General features: G+C 31.4%; 3 protein-coding genes across 5 annotated transcripts in view; 2 read left to right on the forward strand and 1 right to left on the reverse strand.

Moving 5' to 3' along the window:
• Nucleotides 1-1,965: 1,965 nt before the first annotated feature.
• LOC111469074 (putative zinc finger protein CONSTANS-LIKE 11) lies at nucleotides 1,966-3,730 on the forward strand. 2 transcript variants are annotated; one of them, XM_023114307.1, is made up of 4 exons: nucleotides 1,966-2,726; nucleotides 2,802-2,951; nucleotides 3,078-3,206; nucleotides 3,518-3,730. In XM_023114307.1, the coding sequence occupies exons 1-4, from the start codon at nucleotides 2,160-2,162 to the stop codon at nucleotides 3,578-3,580; spliced, it is 909 nt and encodes a 302-aa protein (XP_022970075.1). In that variant the 5' UTR covers nucleotides 1,966-2,159; the 3' UTR covers nucleotides 3,581-3,730. The 2 variants fall into 2 exon arrangements, with proteins under 2 accessions (XP_022970075.1, XP_022970076.1); XM_023114308.1 differs by lacking the exon at nucleotides 3,518-3,730 and having other exon boundaries at nucleotides 1,967-2,726; nucleotides 2,802-2,965; nucleotides 3,078-3,191.
• A 7,218-nt stretch (nucleotides 3,731-10,948) lies between these two features.
• LOC111469016 (DNA repair helicase XPB1-like) lies at nucleotides 10,949-18,686 on the reverse strand. The gene is made up of 21 exons (XM_023114222.1): nucleotides 18,482-18,686; nucleotides 18,330-18,370; nucleotides 18,165-18,240; nucleotides 17,844-18,012; nucleotides 17,528-17,750; nucleotides 17,380-17,436; nucleotides 17,162-17,305; nucleotides 16,987-17,067; nucleotides 16,766-16,853; nucleotides 15,954-16,291; nucleotides 15,794-15,869; nucleotides 15,517-15,710; nucleotides 15,095-15,258; nucleotides 14,925-14,997; nucleotides 14,192-14,305; nucleotides 12,597-12,677; nucleotides 12,442-12,501; nucleotides 12,123-12,206; nucleotides 11,879-12,021; nucleotides 11,634-11,762; nucleotides 10,949-11,487 (listed from the first exon to the last, which is right to left on the reverse strand). The coding sequence occupies exons 1-20, from the start codon at nucleotides 18,489-18,491 to the stop codon at nucleotides 11,669-11,671; spliced, it is 2,310 nt and encodes a 769-aa protein (XP_022969990.1). The 5' UTR covers nucleotides 18,492-18,686; the 3' UTR covers nucleotides 10,949-11,487; nucleotides 11,634-11,668.
• An 873-nt stretch (nucleotides 18,687-19,559) lies between these two features.
• The window catches only part of LOC111469012 (beta-adaptin-like protein B), an 11,837-nt gene continuing 11,300 nt past the window's right edge, over nucleotides 19,560-20,096 (forward strand). The window contains exon 1 of one of the 2 annotated variants that reach the window (XM_023114209.1): nucleotides 19,560-19,927. Coding sequence is in view for 1 of the 2 variants with exons in the window: in XM_023114208.1 (XP_022969976.1) it covers nucleotides 19,691-19,777 (87 nt within the window). In the remaining variant the exon portion in view is untranslated. The remainder of the gene's footprint in view (nucleotides 19,928-20,096) is intronic. The other variant, XM_023114208.1, reaches the window with a different exon arrangement.

Genomic DNA, 20,096 nt, shown 5'->3' on the forward strand with positions numbered 1-20,096 from the left:
TATTTTGGTATTTCTTTATTATATAGTTTATTAAAGATTTTTTTTTGTTAATTTTTACATTGACGGTTATAACGTAGAATCGTATCGAACAGTCGAAATTGATTCAATTTTTAAATTAATACAATTATTAAAAAAAATTATTGATAACCTCCGAAGTTTTGAAATTTTAATTTTTTTTTTAAAAAAAATATCAAATTTGAGAAACTATAAAAAGTTTGTTTCTCAAATTTATGTTTTTTAGATTTTTCTCACATTTTTTTCTCTCTTATTTCTCTCTCTTCCATCATAATTTTTTTTTTAATTACAAACAAAACATTTTGAATTTATTAGAAATTAGAAAAAAAAACACAATAAAAAAATTTAAAATTAAATAACCGAAGTATAGTTTGGTTACGAACCCTTTGCGTCACTCTTGCACCACGCCTTTGTCTTTACCTGAAAAATTTTAAAATGATGAATATTGAAAATACTCAATAAGAAACTCTCTCGTCGAGATTATATATGCTTACATACAAACAGTAACATATTGCGAATCAATGAACCGGTTTCTTTTTTAAAATGGGTTATTCGATCGGACGTGTCTTGTGGATTAGAATTGTCCAGCTCGACCTTAAACGATACATAGAGATCTTGATTATTTAGGTGTTTGCTTATTACTAGTTCTCCAAAACTATGAATAAAGTCAAAATCCTGATTCCCTTCCAAAATAAGAAAATAAAATATAAACTCAAAGTGTACTCATCATTGAAATCTAATATTTCTTAAAATTTATAACCCTTCGGTAAATAAATAAAACCCAACATAATAAGATTTTTGGAGCTATAATCCAACTCATATCGGCAATGGTGATCGAGTATAAGAAAAACCAACGACAGTGGTGATTGAGTATAAGAAAAAAAATTAAAGCAGAAGGTTAAGCCGAGAAGGTGAGTCAAGACGTGATGACGACATGATGGGGACTTCGTCTCAGATTGTGTGTGTGTGTGTGAAGCTGACTCGACAATTAGAGATTTTTTCTTTTAATTTTCACGTTTTGCCTTTTTAAATAAGATTTAAAACTCTTAAAATATAATATTAATAATGAAATAGGAAAATGGTATATAATTCAAAAATTAAACTATCTACTTAGTACACGTTTAAAAAATACTCTTTAATTTTTAAAAATAGTATTAATATTTTCCATTTTAAAAAAAAAAATTGAAAATTTCTTATTAGTATATAATTGAAAAACAATTATCGACAACCCAACGAATCCTCTTCCTCTTCAATTACCTTTCTCTCGTCCGCTCGTAACTTATGAAACAATTCTTTATTTATTGTCCTTCTGAAATACTCTTTTAATCTCTTTATTTTATTTGGCATCTATATAAAATAATATGATTTTATTTTAAAATAAATAAAATTTAGGTTTAATGGTCGGTTGGAAAGTTTATAGGTATTTTTAAAACGTGTAACACTTATAAATATTTTTTAAACAATAAAAGTATTTTTGAACTTATTTTGAAAATTTAAAGACATTTTTTTTAAAAAAAAATTCTCAATTTTAAAAAAATAATTTTAGTGATAAAAAATCATGAAAAATACTCCAATTAATATATATTTATATAAATTAATCTCCTAAAATTTCCTTCCAACTAAATTAATTTCTATAATTTGATCGAAAAAGAATATTATCAAATAATTTAAATTATAAAAAAAACACATGCAACTAAAACAAAAATGTAAATTGACCGAGCATAACTTAGCAAATAAAATGACCAGGAGTTCTTACCATTTTATAAGTCACGAGTTTCACATTTGTAATTATCGACTAAGCGACGGGATACCGAAACCGTCGAAAAGTAAAAGCTAAGTTTAGTTCATGAACCCGAGATTAAAATTAAAATTTTATTATTTTTATAAAAGGTACCCTATTATATTTTAATTTAATTGGATTAAAAAAAAAAAAGAAAAAAAAAAGGGATTGTTGATGATGACTTGATGGCATATTTGCAAAGTGAAAGTGTTTTTATAGTCCAGCAGTAATGGCTTCTTCTTCATGCTCTGCTTCCTCCTCTGTTTAAATATCTCTTCCTTCTTCTTCCTTTTCCTATCAGTTCTTCTTCCTTTCTGGGTTTTGTTTCAGAGACAAGAACAGGACAGGAATCTTGTTCGTTTTCATGTCTTCTGATCTGTTCATTCATGGCGATTCTTCTTCGTCGTCGTCTCTGTTTCGCTGTTCCTCCTCTGATTTGGTTTTCCCTTCTGATGCAGAGCTTCAATTCTTCTCTGATCCTTATTCTCCCAATTTCTCTGATTCCGCCATTGATGTTCTTAAGCCTCTGGCCGAGGAATTCAATTCCAATTCCAATCTCAATCCAAATCCCAATCCACTGGACCAGTTCATTCCGATGCAGGGCTTATCCCTCTCTCATGGAAACGATTTCCCTCTCCTCGCCGATCCTTCTTCATCTTCCTCAAATGGGTTTCAAAATCTCTCCAATTTCCATCTCAATTCAAACTCCTTCAATCAACCCCTCTGTTTCGACCCAACTGAAAATGCCGCCGCCGACAAATCCTTCCTCCACAGAAGCTTCAGTGAGAAGCCAGGCTTCCTCGGCGGCCAATCCCGCCTCGAATCCCTTCTCATGGACTCTCCAAATTTCCCCAATCAGTCCCTCCCCTGCCCAGAATCTGACTTTTTCTCCTCGCAAATCCGACGAGTTTTCAGCGCCGGTGACTTACAGGTATGCTCTGTTTTTCCTCCTCCCACTCAGAAACCCATTTTTTAATATTCTGTTTGTGATGGAATCTCCGTCCAGAATTCCGGCAGGGGGCGGTCGGAGAATGGAAGCTCGTTAATGGAGGAAGGGAATTTCAAAGTGGGAAGATACAGTGCAGAGGAGAGAAAAGAGAGGATTTCGAAATACAGAGCGAAACGAACGCAGAGGAATTACAACAAGACGATCAAGGTTAGAAAGACAGAGTAAGAGATTTTTTTTTTTTTTTCTTTTTTTGGGAATTTGAAATGATCAAAGCTTTAGAAATTGATGATCGGCGGCCATTAATGGAAGAGTGTGTGTGGTTTTTTGTAACAGTATGCATGTCGGAAAACGCTAGCCGACAACCGGCCGAGAATACGTGGCAGATTTGCACGCAATGACGAGCCTGGAGAGATTCCCAAAGCTGCATGTTCATCCAGGGAAGAAGACGAAGATGATTTCTGGGTATAATTTTCTTTTTCTTTTCGGATTCTTTTCGGGATATTTCCACCTCAGCTCTTTAATCAGCTTACGTGGCATCATCAATGAACTCAGTTTCTCCTCTCAATTTTTCAATTTTTGCCACCTCATCTCAAATTTACCAATTTCCCTTTTAAATAATTAAAAAAATATCCCAATCCAAATATAAATGATGGAGTTGAGCTAGACGATGAAATTATTATAAAATAAAAATAAAAATAAAAATAAAAAAAATTCCATAAAAAAGGAAAAATAAATATTTATAAAATAATTAAAATTATTATTATGGGATGCAGATTGAAGGAAAGCAATATGGGGAAGTGTACGGACACATGCAGTTTCAGTATTGTGGATTTTGATCATACCTTGAAGACTTCAAGAAGATGAAGAATTTTTTTCTTTTTCGGTTATGGTAAAAAAATGTCAGTAAAATAAGAATTATTGGAGTTTTTACGGCGTTGAAGGTAGTGGGTAGGGAGGTAAAAAATATATAAAAGAAATCAATTTATGAGATAAAAATATTATATAATATTTCTGACATTTTGTGTGTAAATAAATAGTAATTGATTCCAATAATAATAATAATAATAATAATAATAATAATAAACCCCAATTTAAAATTAAAATTCATATTCCGTGGGGATTTTCTATTTTCCCTTTTCCCACTGCTTTTCTTGTGTTTGTTTCCCGGGAAAGTGAAAATTATATAATATTCTTTTCTTTTTCTTAATTTAGTATATACAAAATTAAAATTTTAAATTTTCCATATTTTTTTTAAAATACTTTTTCACATTTATTGAATAGCACATTTAAATTTCATTTATATTTATATAAAATAATTTTGAAAACTAAATAAAAAAAAATCTGGAATAATTCTTTATTAAATATATAAAACGTATATTAAGGAAAATATGAGAAAACATTTTTTTAAAAAATCAATTTTTCATTTTTCTAAAAAATATATTTATTTTAAGGAATTTTTTAACGAATAAAAATTAAAATTTTAATATTACAATAAAAAGAGACAATGTAGTCTCTATTTCTGATCCCGTTTAGTTAAGGAGAGAAATCTCTTCTTATTCTCTCCTCCATTAGTCGTTTCAAACGAGAATTCTCCATCTCATTCCTGGTTGATTAAATGAACATCTCTATCCGTCTTCCTTGTCGTTTATCGAACCATTATCTCTCCGGGATTCATGCAGTCCGTATTCAACCATTATCCCTCTTTACTCATACTCCCAACTACCTTCCTTTTAAGTGTTATGGTTTTTTCGTTGACTTTCTCTAATCAACGCTCGCGGCTTAAATTAGTGAAACATCATCTGAATTCAATGTTTAAACCAACCTTCCATAAATGAAATTTATATATTTTTAATTTTATTTTTATAAACATTATTATATGATACGAATAATTAAAATAAATAAATAAGAATATATAAAAAAAATGGGGAAGTGTATGATAAATTATAACTTAACCCCAAAAAAACCCATTAAAAAATTTGGATAATTAATTAAAAAATAAAGGAAAAAAATATTGAAGGAAGGGGAGCATTTATTTCTCAAAATCAGAGCTGCAATAAATAAGATTATATTAAAAGCAAGTAATTGATTACCTATGTAATCACGGACTTCTATCAACTTCTCTCGAACATAGGTCATAGCCTCGGTGAGGTCATCGGTATTATAAGAGGGTTACTTTTAGTTCTATAAAATCATGCATTTATATAAGTGAGGTTCGACCTCGTAACTATTCCAAACGAGCCCCGTCAATTTAGACAACTCACTACTAAAGATTAGTTAGCAACTCTTTATTCGTCCTTGTCTCGTGCTTATCAACTACTTCGATAAAAATGTGGACACGATCAATCTAGACTAGACAACTCACTATTAAAGATTAACTCGTCATTCAAAAGTAGCTAAAAATTTGGATAAATTAAACGGGTTGGACAAATTCAATTAAATCGAGTGAGACTGATCAATTGGTCATCCCGGCCAATTAATTACATTAATTTTAATGAAATATGTATGTTAGTTATGTGAATGACGAAAATGTTTTGTGCAGTGAATCATTACTATGATGCATCGTGTATTAAAACGTTTTTTTATCTGTGGGACTTCATGTATGTATGCAATTCATATAAACATGAATAGTGTATATATTCGTTTTTTATCTTTCCATGACTTTCACGTGGTCTCCACTGTTATTAAAGCATTGAGATGTGAGACAGATGTTGATGTTGCTTACATATGAGTACTCGACGAGACTCGAGTGATACTAAATCAGTAGAAGCTCAGTTGTTTTTGTACATGCAAAAGTGGTGCACGTAAAACCATATGTATGAAATTGATACAAATCTCGAACATACGAAAAAAAAACTAGAAATAATTTCTTTTATATAAATCAAATAATTTTATTTTTATCAATAATTAACTCATATTCTTGAAATGAGTGGGTCCCACCCAAACATACCCAAATTAGAAAAAAAGAACAAAATCTTGATAATAAAAAAAATACTTTATTTTATAAAAAATAATAATAATAATATAAGTAAAAAATAAAATAGAGATGAAAGTGGAGTATTCAAACTCCAATAAGAAAAAAGTCAAATAATTTTTAACGGTGGATTAATGTTTTAAAAAATAGTTTATTTTTTTATACCATCCTTTTAAGTGATGTCAAATCTTTAAGTAAAAAATATAAAAAAGTAAACTATGGTTTATTTTAGTATGGTAAAAAATTATAATTTTTACCCTGCCTTTACCAATTGGGATTCTCTTATTAATTTTACACCTTTCAATAAAGCTACAAAATAAAAAAATAAAAAATAACGTAATTATTTTTTAATTAATTTTTCAAATAATATATTAGATTACTTACCTAATGGTATTTTTAAAATTTAATATATAAGGATTTCTTTTTTTAAAAAAAATTAAATGACCATAAAGTTATAATCATATTACACGAGCATTAGTTGTAGAATCTTTATTTAGATAATTTTTAATAGTTTTTTTTTTGATATTATACAAAATTAAATGGTCGATGAATTATTATGTCACAATTGTTATTAAAATCTTCGAAAAATATTTATTTAGATAATTTTTTTAAAAATTTAAACATAGTAATTTTTAAGGTAATTTGAAAGAATATAAAAAATAAAAATTTTACAGGTCATTGAGATTCTCGATAGGTGTCATTTAGTTCAAACTTTCAGCTCGAGATTAACGCATATTTTCAGTACAACCACGACAATTTTGTAACGAAAAAGAGATGCTTTTTTGTGTTATAAAGTTGGATGACTCCAACAATTCTTCTTTCCCCAACACAAAGAAAAAAATAAAAAAATAAAAAATACTTTAATTTGATTGAATAGAATTTGAAAGCACCAAAAGACCAACAATGGTTCCAAGCAATCACTTTTTTTATTTTTCTATTTAAAAATATAATTATTTTTGGCTTTTGACCAAAACATTACTAAAAATAATAATAGTTAATATAATTGGGCATGATTGTATTTAAATATTTGAGTTTATTGGTAATATTATCTCCAATTATTCCCTTTACAACTTAGCCTTTGCCTTAAATTATTTACATACAATACCTATAATCCAACCCCTACTCCTTAAATTATTGGTAATATTTGAGCTATGCATGGCTCTTTGGTAAGATTCAGTGGTTCTAACGTTCCCTGCATCTCCTACGACATGGTCATTTAACAACCCATGGGCAAGATTCGGTAGCCCTAATGTTCTCAGCATCTCCTATGACATGGTCTTGTGAACAGCACGTGGGCAAGATTAGGTGGCCTTGACATTCCCTGCATCTCCTACAACATGGTCATGTAACGGCCCATGGGTAAGATTCAGTGGCCCTGACGTTCCCTGCATCTCCTACGATATGGTCATGTAACGGCCCATGGGCAAGATTCAGTGGCCCTAACGTTTCCTGCATCTCCTACAATATGACCATGTAACAGCCCATGGGCAAGATTCAGTGGCCCTAACGTTTCCTGCATCTCCTACAATATGGCCATGTAACAGCCCATGGGCAAGATTCAGTGGCCCTGACGTTCCCTACATCTCCTACAACATGATCACATCACCTACTCCTCGTTTCTTAAAAGTGAAGACTTATCCTCTAAGACCAACACGAAATTCATAGGTCACACAACATATAATTGTTCCAAGTAAAACACGCTTAACTATGAAATTCTTATGATTTAGCTACCGAAAAAGAAAATGTACTAGTAACTTTCATTTGTTTTAAGTTTTTCTTAGCCGTTCTATTATCAGTATTGGTCTCATTCAAATGTGGTTTTGGTTCTATTATCAGTATCAGTATCAGGACGCACGTTAGAATATTTATTTTAACAATTCATTTAACAAAAATATATCTCGAGGTATAAATTACCTTAAATTCACGTTTAAGGTAAAGATTACGACACTCATTTAAATTTAATACAATTTTTTTAAAACCAATCAAATCGTATAAAACATTGGTTTGGTTTCTTCAATAAAATCATAGGATTAAAGAAAAAAAAATATATAAGTGAATGTAAAATGATGATGATCATCACTTAATGGACCATATACTTAATATTGTTTTATAATATAAACATTATATTATAATTTTATATTATTCTTAATGCTCTTCAAAGCTTGAAAATGACACAACCAAATTATAATTAAACAAAACCATAAACATATTTTAAAAAATAATAATTATTTATTTAAGCAAAAAAGAATATTAACCCAAAAGAAAAAAAAAAAGTAGGAATTAATGCAATATTAAATTAATTATTAATTAATTAATTAAATCAGATACCCTTTGGACTAAAAAGAAAAGAAGAATTGTTTCCTTTTTAAAGGGAACTAAGAGCTTGAATGTCAAGTTTATGCAACTGCTGAGTTGGAAACTTTCCTTTTATTCACCCCTAAAATATTATTAATATATTTATATATATATATATATATATATATATATATATAAACACATATTTAACCGTAGAGTTCTAATGATTGATCGTACACATTTTTTAGGGACTGAGATATTTTTTTGACGAGATGTAAATTTTTCAACCCAAACAACTATTATCAGATAATGAACCCAATCCAAATCGACCATAATTTTTGGATTGAGTTGGTTCAGGTTATTTGAGTCATCTATTAATTTTTTTGTTTTTTTTTGTAAAATATTTATTTATTTATTTTCAAACATTTAATTAAGATTTACCATTCAATTTGAATATATATATATATTTAAAAAAATTACTTTTAACATTATTACAAAATAAATAATAAAAAAATTAAACAAAAATATGTATATATATAATTGTATCGGGAGCAAAAATGTATCTTTTAAAATTAACAAAAAATTCAATCTAGTGAACCTAGGAATCAACTCGAATCGTAATGTTTTCATTTATTTGAATCGAACCGAACCGAACCCATTCTAACCTAAATAGTACGTGTTGGATTTTTCAAGACATCGAGGTTTTTGAACACTTCTATGTGTTTTTACTCGAGCGTCACATTCTCGTGTTTCATTTTTATATTTAAATTACCGTTTTAGCTTTTGTAATAAAATTTTTACAAATCATTAGAAGAAATCGTGACATCATTTTCTATTTATTTTTCCGATACAAATAAAATATTTATAAATATAAAGAGGAAGAATCAAGAACATAATTAAAATAAAATAGTACAAATATAAAAAAATAAATTAGTTTGATGGGGAGACATAAAATGGGTTGTAGTTGACTAATGCAAAACCAAAAGTTATTATATATTCATAAAGCTTGCCTTTGTTGTTGATATGACTTGACCACTAATTATTTTACCCTCTTTTTTTTTTCCTTCAACCTCCCCACTACTAGGGTTTAGGAGTGGTTGTCGACTTCTAATTCGATCCGAGAGTCGAGATATCCGTTGTCGAGAGTCGTTGTGAATAATACAACAAGAATATTTTACCCTTCGCACACTGAGACTGGAAATAGGGCAAGAAAATTCGTTTGAGCTCTTTGGTGCGACTTGCATTAGGTTTAGTTTAGGGATCAGGTGCACAAGTGCTTCCACCCGACACAAAAAGGTTGTAATGATTAATAGAATTACGATTCAAATTTTGAAGATACAAGTTAAATTTCTTGAACGGACAGTACTCTAATCAGATTTGTGCTCTCTTCAACTAATTTTACGGGATTATTTCACAGCTTGTACGCAATTCAAAAGCACCATTTGTTTCAGTATGATTTTATATACAAAATAATAGTTGTTAGATATAAACTTGCCTATAATATATTGGGTCAAAGCTGCAAGCTTAGTTTAGGTTGATCTTGAGTTCATCGGTCGTTGATTTTGATTCTTTCGTCACTGAAGGGATCGTAGAAAAAAAAAATATATATTTTCGAGAATAATTCTAAAATAATTTTTAATATTTAATATCAAAGATTAGGGTTAATTGGAACAAACTTTAATTTTCTAATTAAAGGTTACATTCTTGTCTCTATGATTCTCATAGGCCAACTTTGTTAATACAATTCCTAAAAAAAAATAAAAGTTTATTTTTGTTCAAGACAAATATTAAAAGGATTTTTTTTATTTAGAAAAATACATATTTTGATAATATATTTTTTTTTATATAAAAAGTATGTTTAATCTCATAATTTTGTTCTATTTTGTCTCCAATTTTTCAAAAATATTTGTTTAAATCGAATCCCAAAATTGGAAAGAAATAATTTTTTTTTTAACTTTAAAAATGTTATTTTTTATATTAAAAAGTTGGATGATAATGATAATAATAATAATATAAAAATTATTAGTGATTTTTTAATTTTTCTTTTACCAAAAAGGAATTTCAAACTGTTACCACCACCATATGTGTCACCTAACAATATCTTAGAATCAAAATAAAAATTAATAAACAAATAAATAACCTAATTAAAATTCTAAACGGTTGAACCTTCAATCTTAGAGAAAGAGTACATGTCAATTACCGTTGAACTATATGAATTGTGACAGGAACAACTAAAATTGAATAGAGCTCAACGAGAATTAAAATAGAAAAGTATAAATTGATGCGATAATGAAATTTTAGGAATAAAATTCAAAATTGAAAAGAAATACATGTCAATTACAGTTGAACTAAACTTTTTTTCAAAAGAAACCGTACAAAACTAAAATTCGAAATTGAAAATATAATGAATAAAATGATATGAGAATAATTTTTATATAATAATTATTTTTACGAAATTAACTAATTGGATTAGCCAAAAGATATGCTAGCTTAATAATTTTAAAAAAAATATATTTTAATATTTAAACTAATAATATATCAACTATTTTTTTTTTCAAAAAAATAAAAATGGCATGAGATGAATTAATTGACAAATAAGTTCATAATCCATTTAGAATAAAATTTCAAATTTCGGGACTAAAAATTAATTTATTCTGGAAATGGAAGAAATCATTATATATATATATATATATATATATATAATAAAAATAAAAATATTGATAATGAAGTATAAAATCCTAACATTTCAAGATATGACAATGGAGAAATTCTAATTCAATGGTTTTGTCACAAATCTTGAAACCTAAGACATTTCAAGACATGAAAAAACCAAGTGAAAATGGAGAAAAAACAAGTCGATCAATGTCAACTCTAGCTTGTGAATGAAGAAAGCAGCCTCTTCAATCATTTCAAACAACCTGTAATTTCATCGCCTAACTAAGAATAAAGGGTTCAAATTTTATTCCGATCCTCAAATTTGTTCGAACAACGAACAAAAGTGTTCGATGATGAGGATCTCCAGACTTGCATTACATCTCTTTTCAATTTTAGTTCAACGTGTAGAGAATAAAATTTCAAACCTTTTACAATGCACTTCAACCAGTTAAGCTACGCTCAATTGAGCGAGTTATCTCGCTTTTAGAAGGATCAAAATTTAACAGTCGTGAAATCGTCTACAAAACGGATTAAAATAGCTAATCACACCAATTACAAGGAAGTTGAAAGATGTTTCCCTTTACATAAGTTCCTTCGAGTTGTCTTTTTATTTCACTTTTGTCCTCAACTTTTCCTCCCAGGTTAATAGTGGAAGACTAAAATTTGACTATTTTTCAACAGAATTCATCACCTCTAGTAAAAGATATCTCCCCCTTTTGCTTTCGTTCTTTCTTTTCGTTGAACCTCTGGTGATAACAAAGAATCTCTTTTGCTGTTTAGTTGACCTGTGGAGGTTCTCTTCTTTTCCCTCCTTTTTGATTCCTTTTACAGCACAGATGGAGGGGAATTGAGCAATTCATACATACATTTTTATTATCTTCTGTGTTTTAACTAAATACAGTTCCTATTTCTGTCCGTACTAATAACTAAAACCTCGAAAATTCGATCAAATCCAAATGCGTCCTTACCTCTCTTCGTTTGCTGATGTTTTTTGCGAGGAGACTCAGGCAAACCGCTTTTTGAACAAATGATGTCTCTTCGCCGGGTCTTTTGGCTTGCTCTTCATCTGCCCTTGACCCGCGAGTTTTCGTCCAGTGCTGGAAAAAGAATAACCATACAATTGGTAACCAATGCATCAAAAACAACCGCTGCTACTTTCGTTTCGTTTCTATGTTTAGATTATGTTGTGATATTCAGGGAAGACATGCTATACCTGTACTCCATGTAAACCATTCCGTTTGCTCCCGACATTGCGCTCATGGACCCGGTCATTCGGCGAGCCTTATCAAGTGCAATTTGGTCTGTATCATCTTCTAACTGCTCCAATCCTACCATATCGTCGCCTGCATTCAATACCTGGCGAATAAAAGCATGTCAGAATGTCCTCAGAGAAGAGAAGAAATGAAAAAGAATGTTCTCAGGGAAGAGAAGAATGAAAAATATTTGAAGATGATAACCTTCCCGAGAAGTGCCAACTGATCATCAAGACGATGATAGCTCAAATCAGCTCCTGCATCCGCTGGTGGCAAGCTTGTAATTACCTGCCACAATTCCACTTCTATAAAAAATGACAAGACACATGCATTCATCTGTCACGCATGCCGAAAGTCCTAAGATATTTAACTTCATTTTCCATTTCTCACAAGTTCCAAACAAGTGTCAGTAACTTTTTGATAAAAAGAAATATTACTTAAACGATATTTTGGATAAGGACCCTTTAACATGTAAATTTCAAATAATAAGCTGACTGCAGCGAATGCTGAGACAAAATACTACCTTAAAGCTATAACCTTGATCGATCAAAAACTGTTGTCGTTTAGTTGAATAGTACATTTCCTGCATTAAAATTCAGCATGCAATGTACTTCATTAGACCAAGAGAGAGAATCAATTTTACATATTGCATTCAGATAACGAAGGATAGATTTCAACCTGTGTATCAGTAGAAACAAGTGAATAGAAAAAGGCATTATACTCCTCTTTACCCCCAGCCATCCTGTCCTGAAGTTTACCCTGTTGGTCCAATACAAATAATAATAATAAGTATATATCCCATCTAATTTTTTTTTAACAATAAAATCTCGTGTTAAATTATCATGGAAACCCAACATCGCCTTATCCATGGCTATAAATTCTCCACCTTGACTACCAAACAAGAAGGATTCTTGTACAGAACCATACGCACTCAATTATTCACCAGTCCAAGGAAAAAGTTATGCATGATACCGCACAAGGTTACATTAGATGAGAAAGAAATAAAGGCTTCGGAAACACATGGAGGCGGTGTATTTATGTTTGTATCTCATCGGCCAACTACTCAGATCATTATTAACAATCAAACGAGAGGGAAAATTGGAGCCACCTGTGTTCTCCTACAAAGTGATCCCTTATTGCCTTTTCCATCTTTTTAAGAAGCATCAGGACTGAATATCAATAGGGAAAAGTCTGAATTTTTGGGTATTAACTGGTTATGAAACTGAACTTAGCTAACCAAATTGGCTGCAAAGTTAGCTCATGGTCCTCTAAATACTTGGGCCTCCCATTGTATGGTAACCCATCTATCCTTTCCTTTTGGCAGTCTATCATGGATAAAATCAGCAGAAAACTCAAATCCAACACAAACAGCTGCAGCATTAAAAAAATGATTCTGCAAATTCCTATGGTCGGGAAATAAGGGGAGAAGTCTGTCGCACCTTATCAAATAAGACAAAGTGAAGAACCAGATTTCAGAGGGGGGCTTGGGTATAACTAATATCAAATAGAAAATTAAAGTTCTTCTAGCTGAATGGGTTTCGAGATTTTCTATGGAAAAGGATGCCTTATGGAGGAAGTTATCAGTCGAAAGTTTGGAACTTCACATTTCAACCTTGAATCAAATGCTCTAACTAGAGTCGTTCATAATCTTATTAGCATGATTTAAGAATTGGAAACGATCTGGTTTCCCCTAATATACAACTTATCTGATTCAAAATTCAATACTGTGGCTGAAGTTTATGAAAGAGAATTATTCATGGGTGTTCATACCAACTACAACTTATCGGATTCAGAATTCAATACTGTGGCTGAAGTTTATGAAAGAGAATTCTTCATGGGTGTTAAACTTGAGGAGAAACCTCAAAGATTCTGAAATCCAAGAGTGGATAATTTTTTTTTTCTTTTTCTGCAGAAAGCCCCTACATACCAACCCTCAACCGAACAAAGATAAAGTTCCATCACTGGGAACAAAGTCATAGATTCCATCAGTGGGTGTTAAACTTAGCTCTTTTCTTTCTCTCTATTGGTGTAAAAATGTTAAACGTTTCAGCAATTATAGTCTAAGCTCTCTCATATCCAGCTGCAGAAGTTTTTTCTAAATTCTATTGATGGGGTCTCCCTTTTGTACATTTCATTTAATCAATGAAATTGTTTACTATCCAAAAATTCTTTTCATCTGGAATGAAATTTGAAAATGCAGATTAATTCCAACAAACTGATCAACAGAAATATTAAAATCAGCAAAGATATTAAACAGCAGATGTAGTTTTAACCTTCGCCCTAAGAATACGTCCCAGACGTTGGGCTTCTTGACGTCTTGAACCCGCATGTGATGAAATCTGAATAATCACATTTGCCTCGGGAATATCTATAGAGTTATCACCGACCTGAAATAAAACAATACCAATCAATCCAACTCTCGAGTTGATAATCTAAACATCAAACTAATAATAGTATGTTTGGGTAACTTTTGAAAAAACTGTCTTTTAGCTAAAACCGCTTTCTATAAATACGTTAGTGTGTGTTTACTATAGCTTCTTTTAAGTGAATTAGGCTACTAAAAGTTTATGTTTAAAAGTCAAGCAATTTTATTCGAAGTACTTAAAGATAAGAATTTAAACAAGAAGGTACAGCAAACTCACCCTAAGACCTAAATCATACCTCAAATTGGTCACTAATCACGAAAATATTTGGAAACCCAGATGCCTCCCAAGGACTCACAACTCTATCCAGTAAAAAATAACAATAAAAGTTCACAAAAGGAAAATTATTGACCAAGTTCTTGACAACAAAAGCTGGCTGGCTCCGCAGTCAATTATTGACCTTCATTTATTTGTACATCAGATTGGTCGATAATGAAGAAAATATAATGCAACCACTGGCATAGTCAATCTAAAACCAACCATGTCCTAACAATTTTATTCTTGTTGTTATTACTACTACTACTTACATTATTATATATTGAGAGTGAAGAAGGAAAAGGGAAGGACAAGAGAAGAAAAGTACCTTTGAGAGAAAAACAGTATTCACGTCACGACTAGTTTTGAATGCTTCAAGAATTTTTGTCCTCTCAAGATGACTACAAATTTGAAAAATAAAATGAAAATCTAGCTATGGATGTCAAACAACACATGTAAAGTGGAGTTTTGTAAGGCAAAACAATTTTGTCTAACAACCTTGTTGCACCATAGATCATAGGTTTACGAAGCTTCATTGCATACTCCGTAAGTGCAAAAAGATTGTCAGCAAAGACTATTATCTTATCACCACGCTGCTGTTCATGAAACCGTATGAGAAACTCACACGCCCTGAACTTGTTGGGGTTCATTACATAAAGAGCCTGAAATGTGAAAGCCAGTATATAAGAGAGGGAAACAACCGCAAACACAAAGGAGACAGAAAGCACGTGAACTATAAATGGCAAACAGATAGATGATATTCCAAAATACCTCAAATCTTAAACCAGAACATACCATACCGGTTATATCCATATTATCTTGTCAACTATAACATGGTTCTTAGCATGTTGACAATTACTATAGGAGGGGCACGAGGTATATAAATAAAAGAAACATTAATTTTATTGATATTCAAAAACCTGCTTTTTCTTTGAGTTTTCTTTCTTCAGATATTCAGCAAAAAATTCCTTTGTCATAGGGCACCAAACTTCAGCACACTGCACATTTGCAATAAATCCTCCTTTCACAAGATCCAACCAGTTGGCTTCATACAACTTGGGACCAATAAGGAAATTTAAATCTGTAATTCTTTCATCTTCTCTGACAAGTGTGGCTGCAACAAATTAGCCAATGTTAATTTTCAGTGCCAACAGAAACAACAAAGCAAGAAGGTTAGAAGACCATAACGTCATGTACCAGTGAGCCCAAGCTTGCAGTGAGACTTAGTCAGGCTGATGACCTTACGAAACATGTGAGCAGGAACCACATGCACCTATAAACAGAATAGATGAAAACTTGCCCAAAAAATGTCTGATTAAAAGAACAAGAATAGGTGAACACAAAATGGTAAAATTACCTCGTCCATGAGAAGTAGCCCCCATTCTCTATTTCTTATCTCTTCAATAATCTTTTCAGATTCTTCAGATCTTTTACCACCAAAAGCAACCATGTTATAGGTTGTAACAACCACCCCAGCATTACCTCGAAATCTTTCTTTACTATCTGATGTGAAACGACAAATTTGATCATCCCGAATGGTAGACCACAACTTAAACTGAAAAGCCCACTGATCCACTGATACAGCATTTGTAGCTAAACACAGACAACTTTTCCGGATACGACTGGCTGCAGAAACACCAACTAGAGACTTTCCGGCTCCACAAGGAAGTACAATAATGCCAGATCTTGCTCTACCTGCAAACATATATTCATAATCAGAGCTTGAAACTATATAACTGGCCATTCATAGTTAAGGTATCTTGGAAAACTCAAAAAAGAGGGAGAAAAAATCCCAAGTTACCTAAACTGGTCATGGGGCCAGAAATTACAGGATAGGACATTAAAATTTAGAAAAAAAACATTATCCACAAGAAAGTAAAAAATGAAAGAGTGTTCTTTTTTTTTTCTTTTTTTAACAAAGAAAACAAATTTCTATTTAGCGATAACCATTTAAATTTGAGCCAAAATCATAACTTCCAAGCTTTCATCATACTTTGAAACCAAAAGGCAACAGAATATGCAAAAAAGTAACTTTATTTTACAAAAGTACTGTCCAAAATAAAAATAAAAAATAAAAAAAAAGGAGTAAAATAGGGTGTTGAGATTACTTCTAAAAACTCAAACACAAGCAACTCAAAAGTAACACAGAAACCATGCAATACCACCTACCATTTCCAAACATTTTACTAAGACTCTTTTCCTGATAGGGCCTTGGTTGAGCCTGTGGCTTCAGTTCCATATCCAAGTCTGGATTGATCTAAGAATCCAAGAATTAATATTGAAATAAGACACTCACTTCTTATACAGAAAATATGAACATAATTAAACGTTGACACAATTCTCCTTCCAACATCAGGATTTAATGGGAAAACAGCTCCGTAAAGACTCACAGTGTCATTTCTGAAGTCGTACTCTTCCAACATGGGATAATTTAAGGCATTGGGCAAGCAGCGTTGTTTAACATTTTCAACCTGTCATTTGATCAAGATAAAAAATACAATAAACAAGGAGAGGGCGAACAATAAACATTGTCATTCAATCTTAAAACTTCGAAAACCATATTACTTGTGCTGGGTCAATTTCAAATGAATGAGTTTCTCTTTCCTCAGCTGCAGCTGCAGCTTCTGCCTCGTTGAGCAATCCTTCATGGCGATTGCCAAGTTCACCTGCTGTCTTGCTAATTGTAAACTCGCCATTTCCATGAGAATCCTGATAGTTTCCAGTATCAATAAAAACAAGGTGCAGGCACGTCTGAAAAATTAACACACCAGTTAGGACCATACCTCGTGAATGATTCTGGCTCTGCCTATAACCTCATCCCTGAGCAGTTTCTGCAACACCTGCAACAATTAAGCGACCATTTAGTTTGCCAATAATGACTGGACCATGTATTTCCATCTAAACAAAGAACCAAGTTCAGTGAGCACTTGCCTCTGGAAATGGAGATTCCACGAGATATCGGTTCTTTTTAAGGACAAGCTTCACCTTGCCATAGTTGGAAGTAGAAGCATAAATGAAATCAATCATCTCTTTGGGGAGTTTAGCCTTTGATAACTTACTAAGAACTGCGATAATTGTATCTGTCTCCAGACCGACAGAAACCGCAGCATACAAAGAATGCGGAGTGAGGTTGTACTCGTGCATTGATTCTGGCCTGAATATTGATCAATTAGCATATTTACAAGAACAATGGCTTAATCTTAAAGATAATCCACCAAAGGTTTCTGCTTCAATATATTTAAGTTACCTGCAAACTGGTTCCGCGATAGCAATAAGGAAATCGTATGCTTGTTTGTACAAGGGCGAAAAAGTTTCAAGGAATATGCGGCCATCAGAACAGGCCCATAAGGGCCGGTTAGTATGGTCAGGTTTTAACTCTAGTTTGCTGAAATCCCTCTTGCCCCCTTCTTTATCGCCTAAAATAACATAAGCTCAATCAAAAACCATAATCGTCATGTCTCACAACTCCAAACAATCAGAAAACCATATCAAATAACGATGCAATTCATTAATCAAACCAAATATCCTCCAATTCCACGAAAGCCTAACATAGATACGATAATTTTACCATTGCGATCATCGTCGTCAAACTCTTCAAAATGATAGGCATCTTCTTCTTCAAAATGAGCTTTCTTATAATCCTCCTGAAATTATGCTCGATTGATCAATCATTATTACGCAATACAAAAACACCGAACCCATTAAAGAAACTGGACTTCAAAACCGAACAAACCTTGCCGAATTTAGGTCGTTTGCTTGATCTTCCTTTATCACCTGAAACATTGAATGTTCTACATCAAAACTAATCTTCTTTAGGGCGGAAAGAAACAATCCCGCAAAAATTAAGAACGAGAGAACAAAGATTGTAATCCACCACAGTTTTACCATGTCCCATAGCTTGAAAAATGAGATGCAGAGGCTGGCTGTATGATCAGATGCGCTTGGATTTTACGAAACGGAGTGATGAAAGAGAATCCAGAGATGAAGAACACTACCGACTATCAAATGAACCGCCTCAGGTTTTAAAAGAATGAATCGGCGTTCGCGCTTCGGCTGTTCGCCGATTTAACAGACTGCTATATATTGGTTTATCAATTAACCGAAAGCAAAATAGCCGAAAAAAATAGAAAATAAAATAAATTAAAACAAAAACTAATCGATTATATATTTATTTATTTTTTAGTAAGTAAAAAGTATATATATATTAATGTCGAACACTATACTATAATATTTAAATTTAAATTTTTAAAGGTTACTTATTATATATTTAATTATTTACTTACCCATCTATTATATTTATTTATTTACTTACTAAAAAAATAAGTAGTTTTTTCCATGATATTTAAATTTTAATTTTTAAAAATTAACATTTTAGATTGATTATGGTTTTGTATGCTATTAATGAAAATATATTAAAAAATTTATTTAAAAGTAACATATTTTAGAATATTTTTCCCGAAGAATCTGGTTCTCATGAGTTTCTAGCATAAATAAATAAGGTATATTTACAAAGATGAAGATTTAATAGGTGACGGAACGGAGATAAGAAAAGTTTTTCTTCTTCTCCCCATCTCGTCTCATGGACATCTCTAATTTAGATGCAAACGAATAATTTAATCACGAGATAATTACGAGAGAACATAATTTTTTTACTGTAGGTTAAAAGGAGATGACGACGAGATTATATTACTTGTCTCCCCTCGTACTTATATTTTCTCACTTTAGGCTAAAAATAGGTAAATTGAATTGAAAAATAGGGTGTAATATTAAATTTTATAATATTTAGAATTATATATATATATATATTAAGAATGAATATTATATATCTTATAATTTAATTATGTTTCTTTGAAAATTTTAATTTTTTCCTTAAAATTTTAAAATTGGTTCTAAAAAATATTTTTTATGACATTTATGGAATTTAAAAAAATTAAATTTATAATATTAATATTTGTAGTTTTAGTGGCAATCGAGACGAAAGTCGAAAAGCACAGCGGTTTCGTTCGTCGACGAAGTTCGGTTATTCGTTCCATTTCTTCGTCTTCTTCAGGTTGATTTGCTCGACTCTCACAACTCGGCATCTCACAGACAAAGATGAGCGCGCACAACTCCAAGTATTTTTCCACCACCAAAAAGGGTGAAATCCCCGAGCTCAAAGAGGAGCTTAATTCTCAGTACAAGGCATTTCTCTATCTGTCTTTCTCTGTACCCCGTTTTTGCTTCAAATTTGTATTGCTTATTCAATGTCTGGGAATTTTTTGTTCAGCATTCTGTCTAGCTTTTCGGTTTGTGATCCGTGATCTATATGAATTCAGTTGATTGATAGTTCAGGTGCTTTTTTGTTTTTTTGTTTTTTTTTTTGAAATCATCGTCTTGTATGGTTGACTCGAAGATCTGCTGGGTTTGGTGTTTGACATATTTTTTGTCAAAGCTAGTGTCTGAATACCTTGAGTTGTTGGAATATTCTGTAATTAAAAAAAAAAAAAAAAAAAAAAAAAAA

Source organism: Cucurbita maxima, unplaced genomic scaffold (assembly GCF_002738345.1).
Source record: "Cucurbita maxima cultivar Rimu unplaced genomic scaffold, Cmax_1.0 Cma_Scf00038, whole genome shotgun sequence".
In the NCBI taxonomy this organism is placed as follows: domain Eukaryota; kingdom Viridiplantae; phylum Streptophyta; class Magnoliopsida; order Cucurbitales; family Cucurbitaceae; genus Cucurbita; species Cucurbita maxima.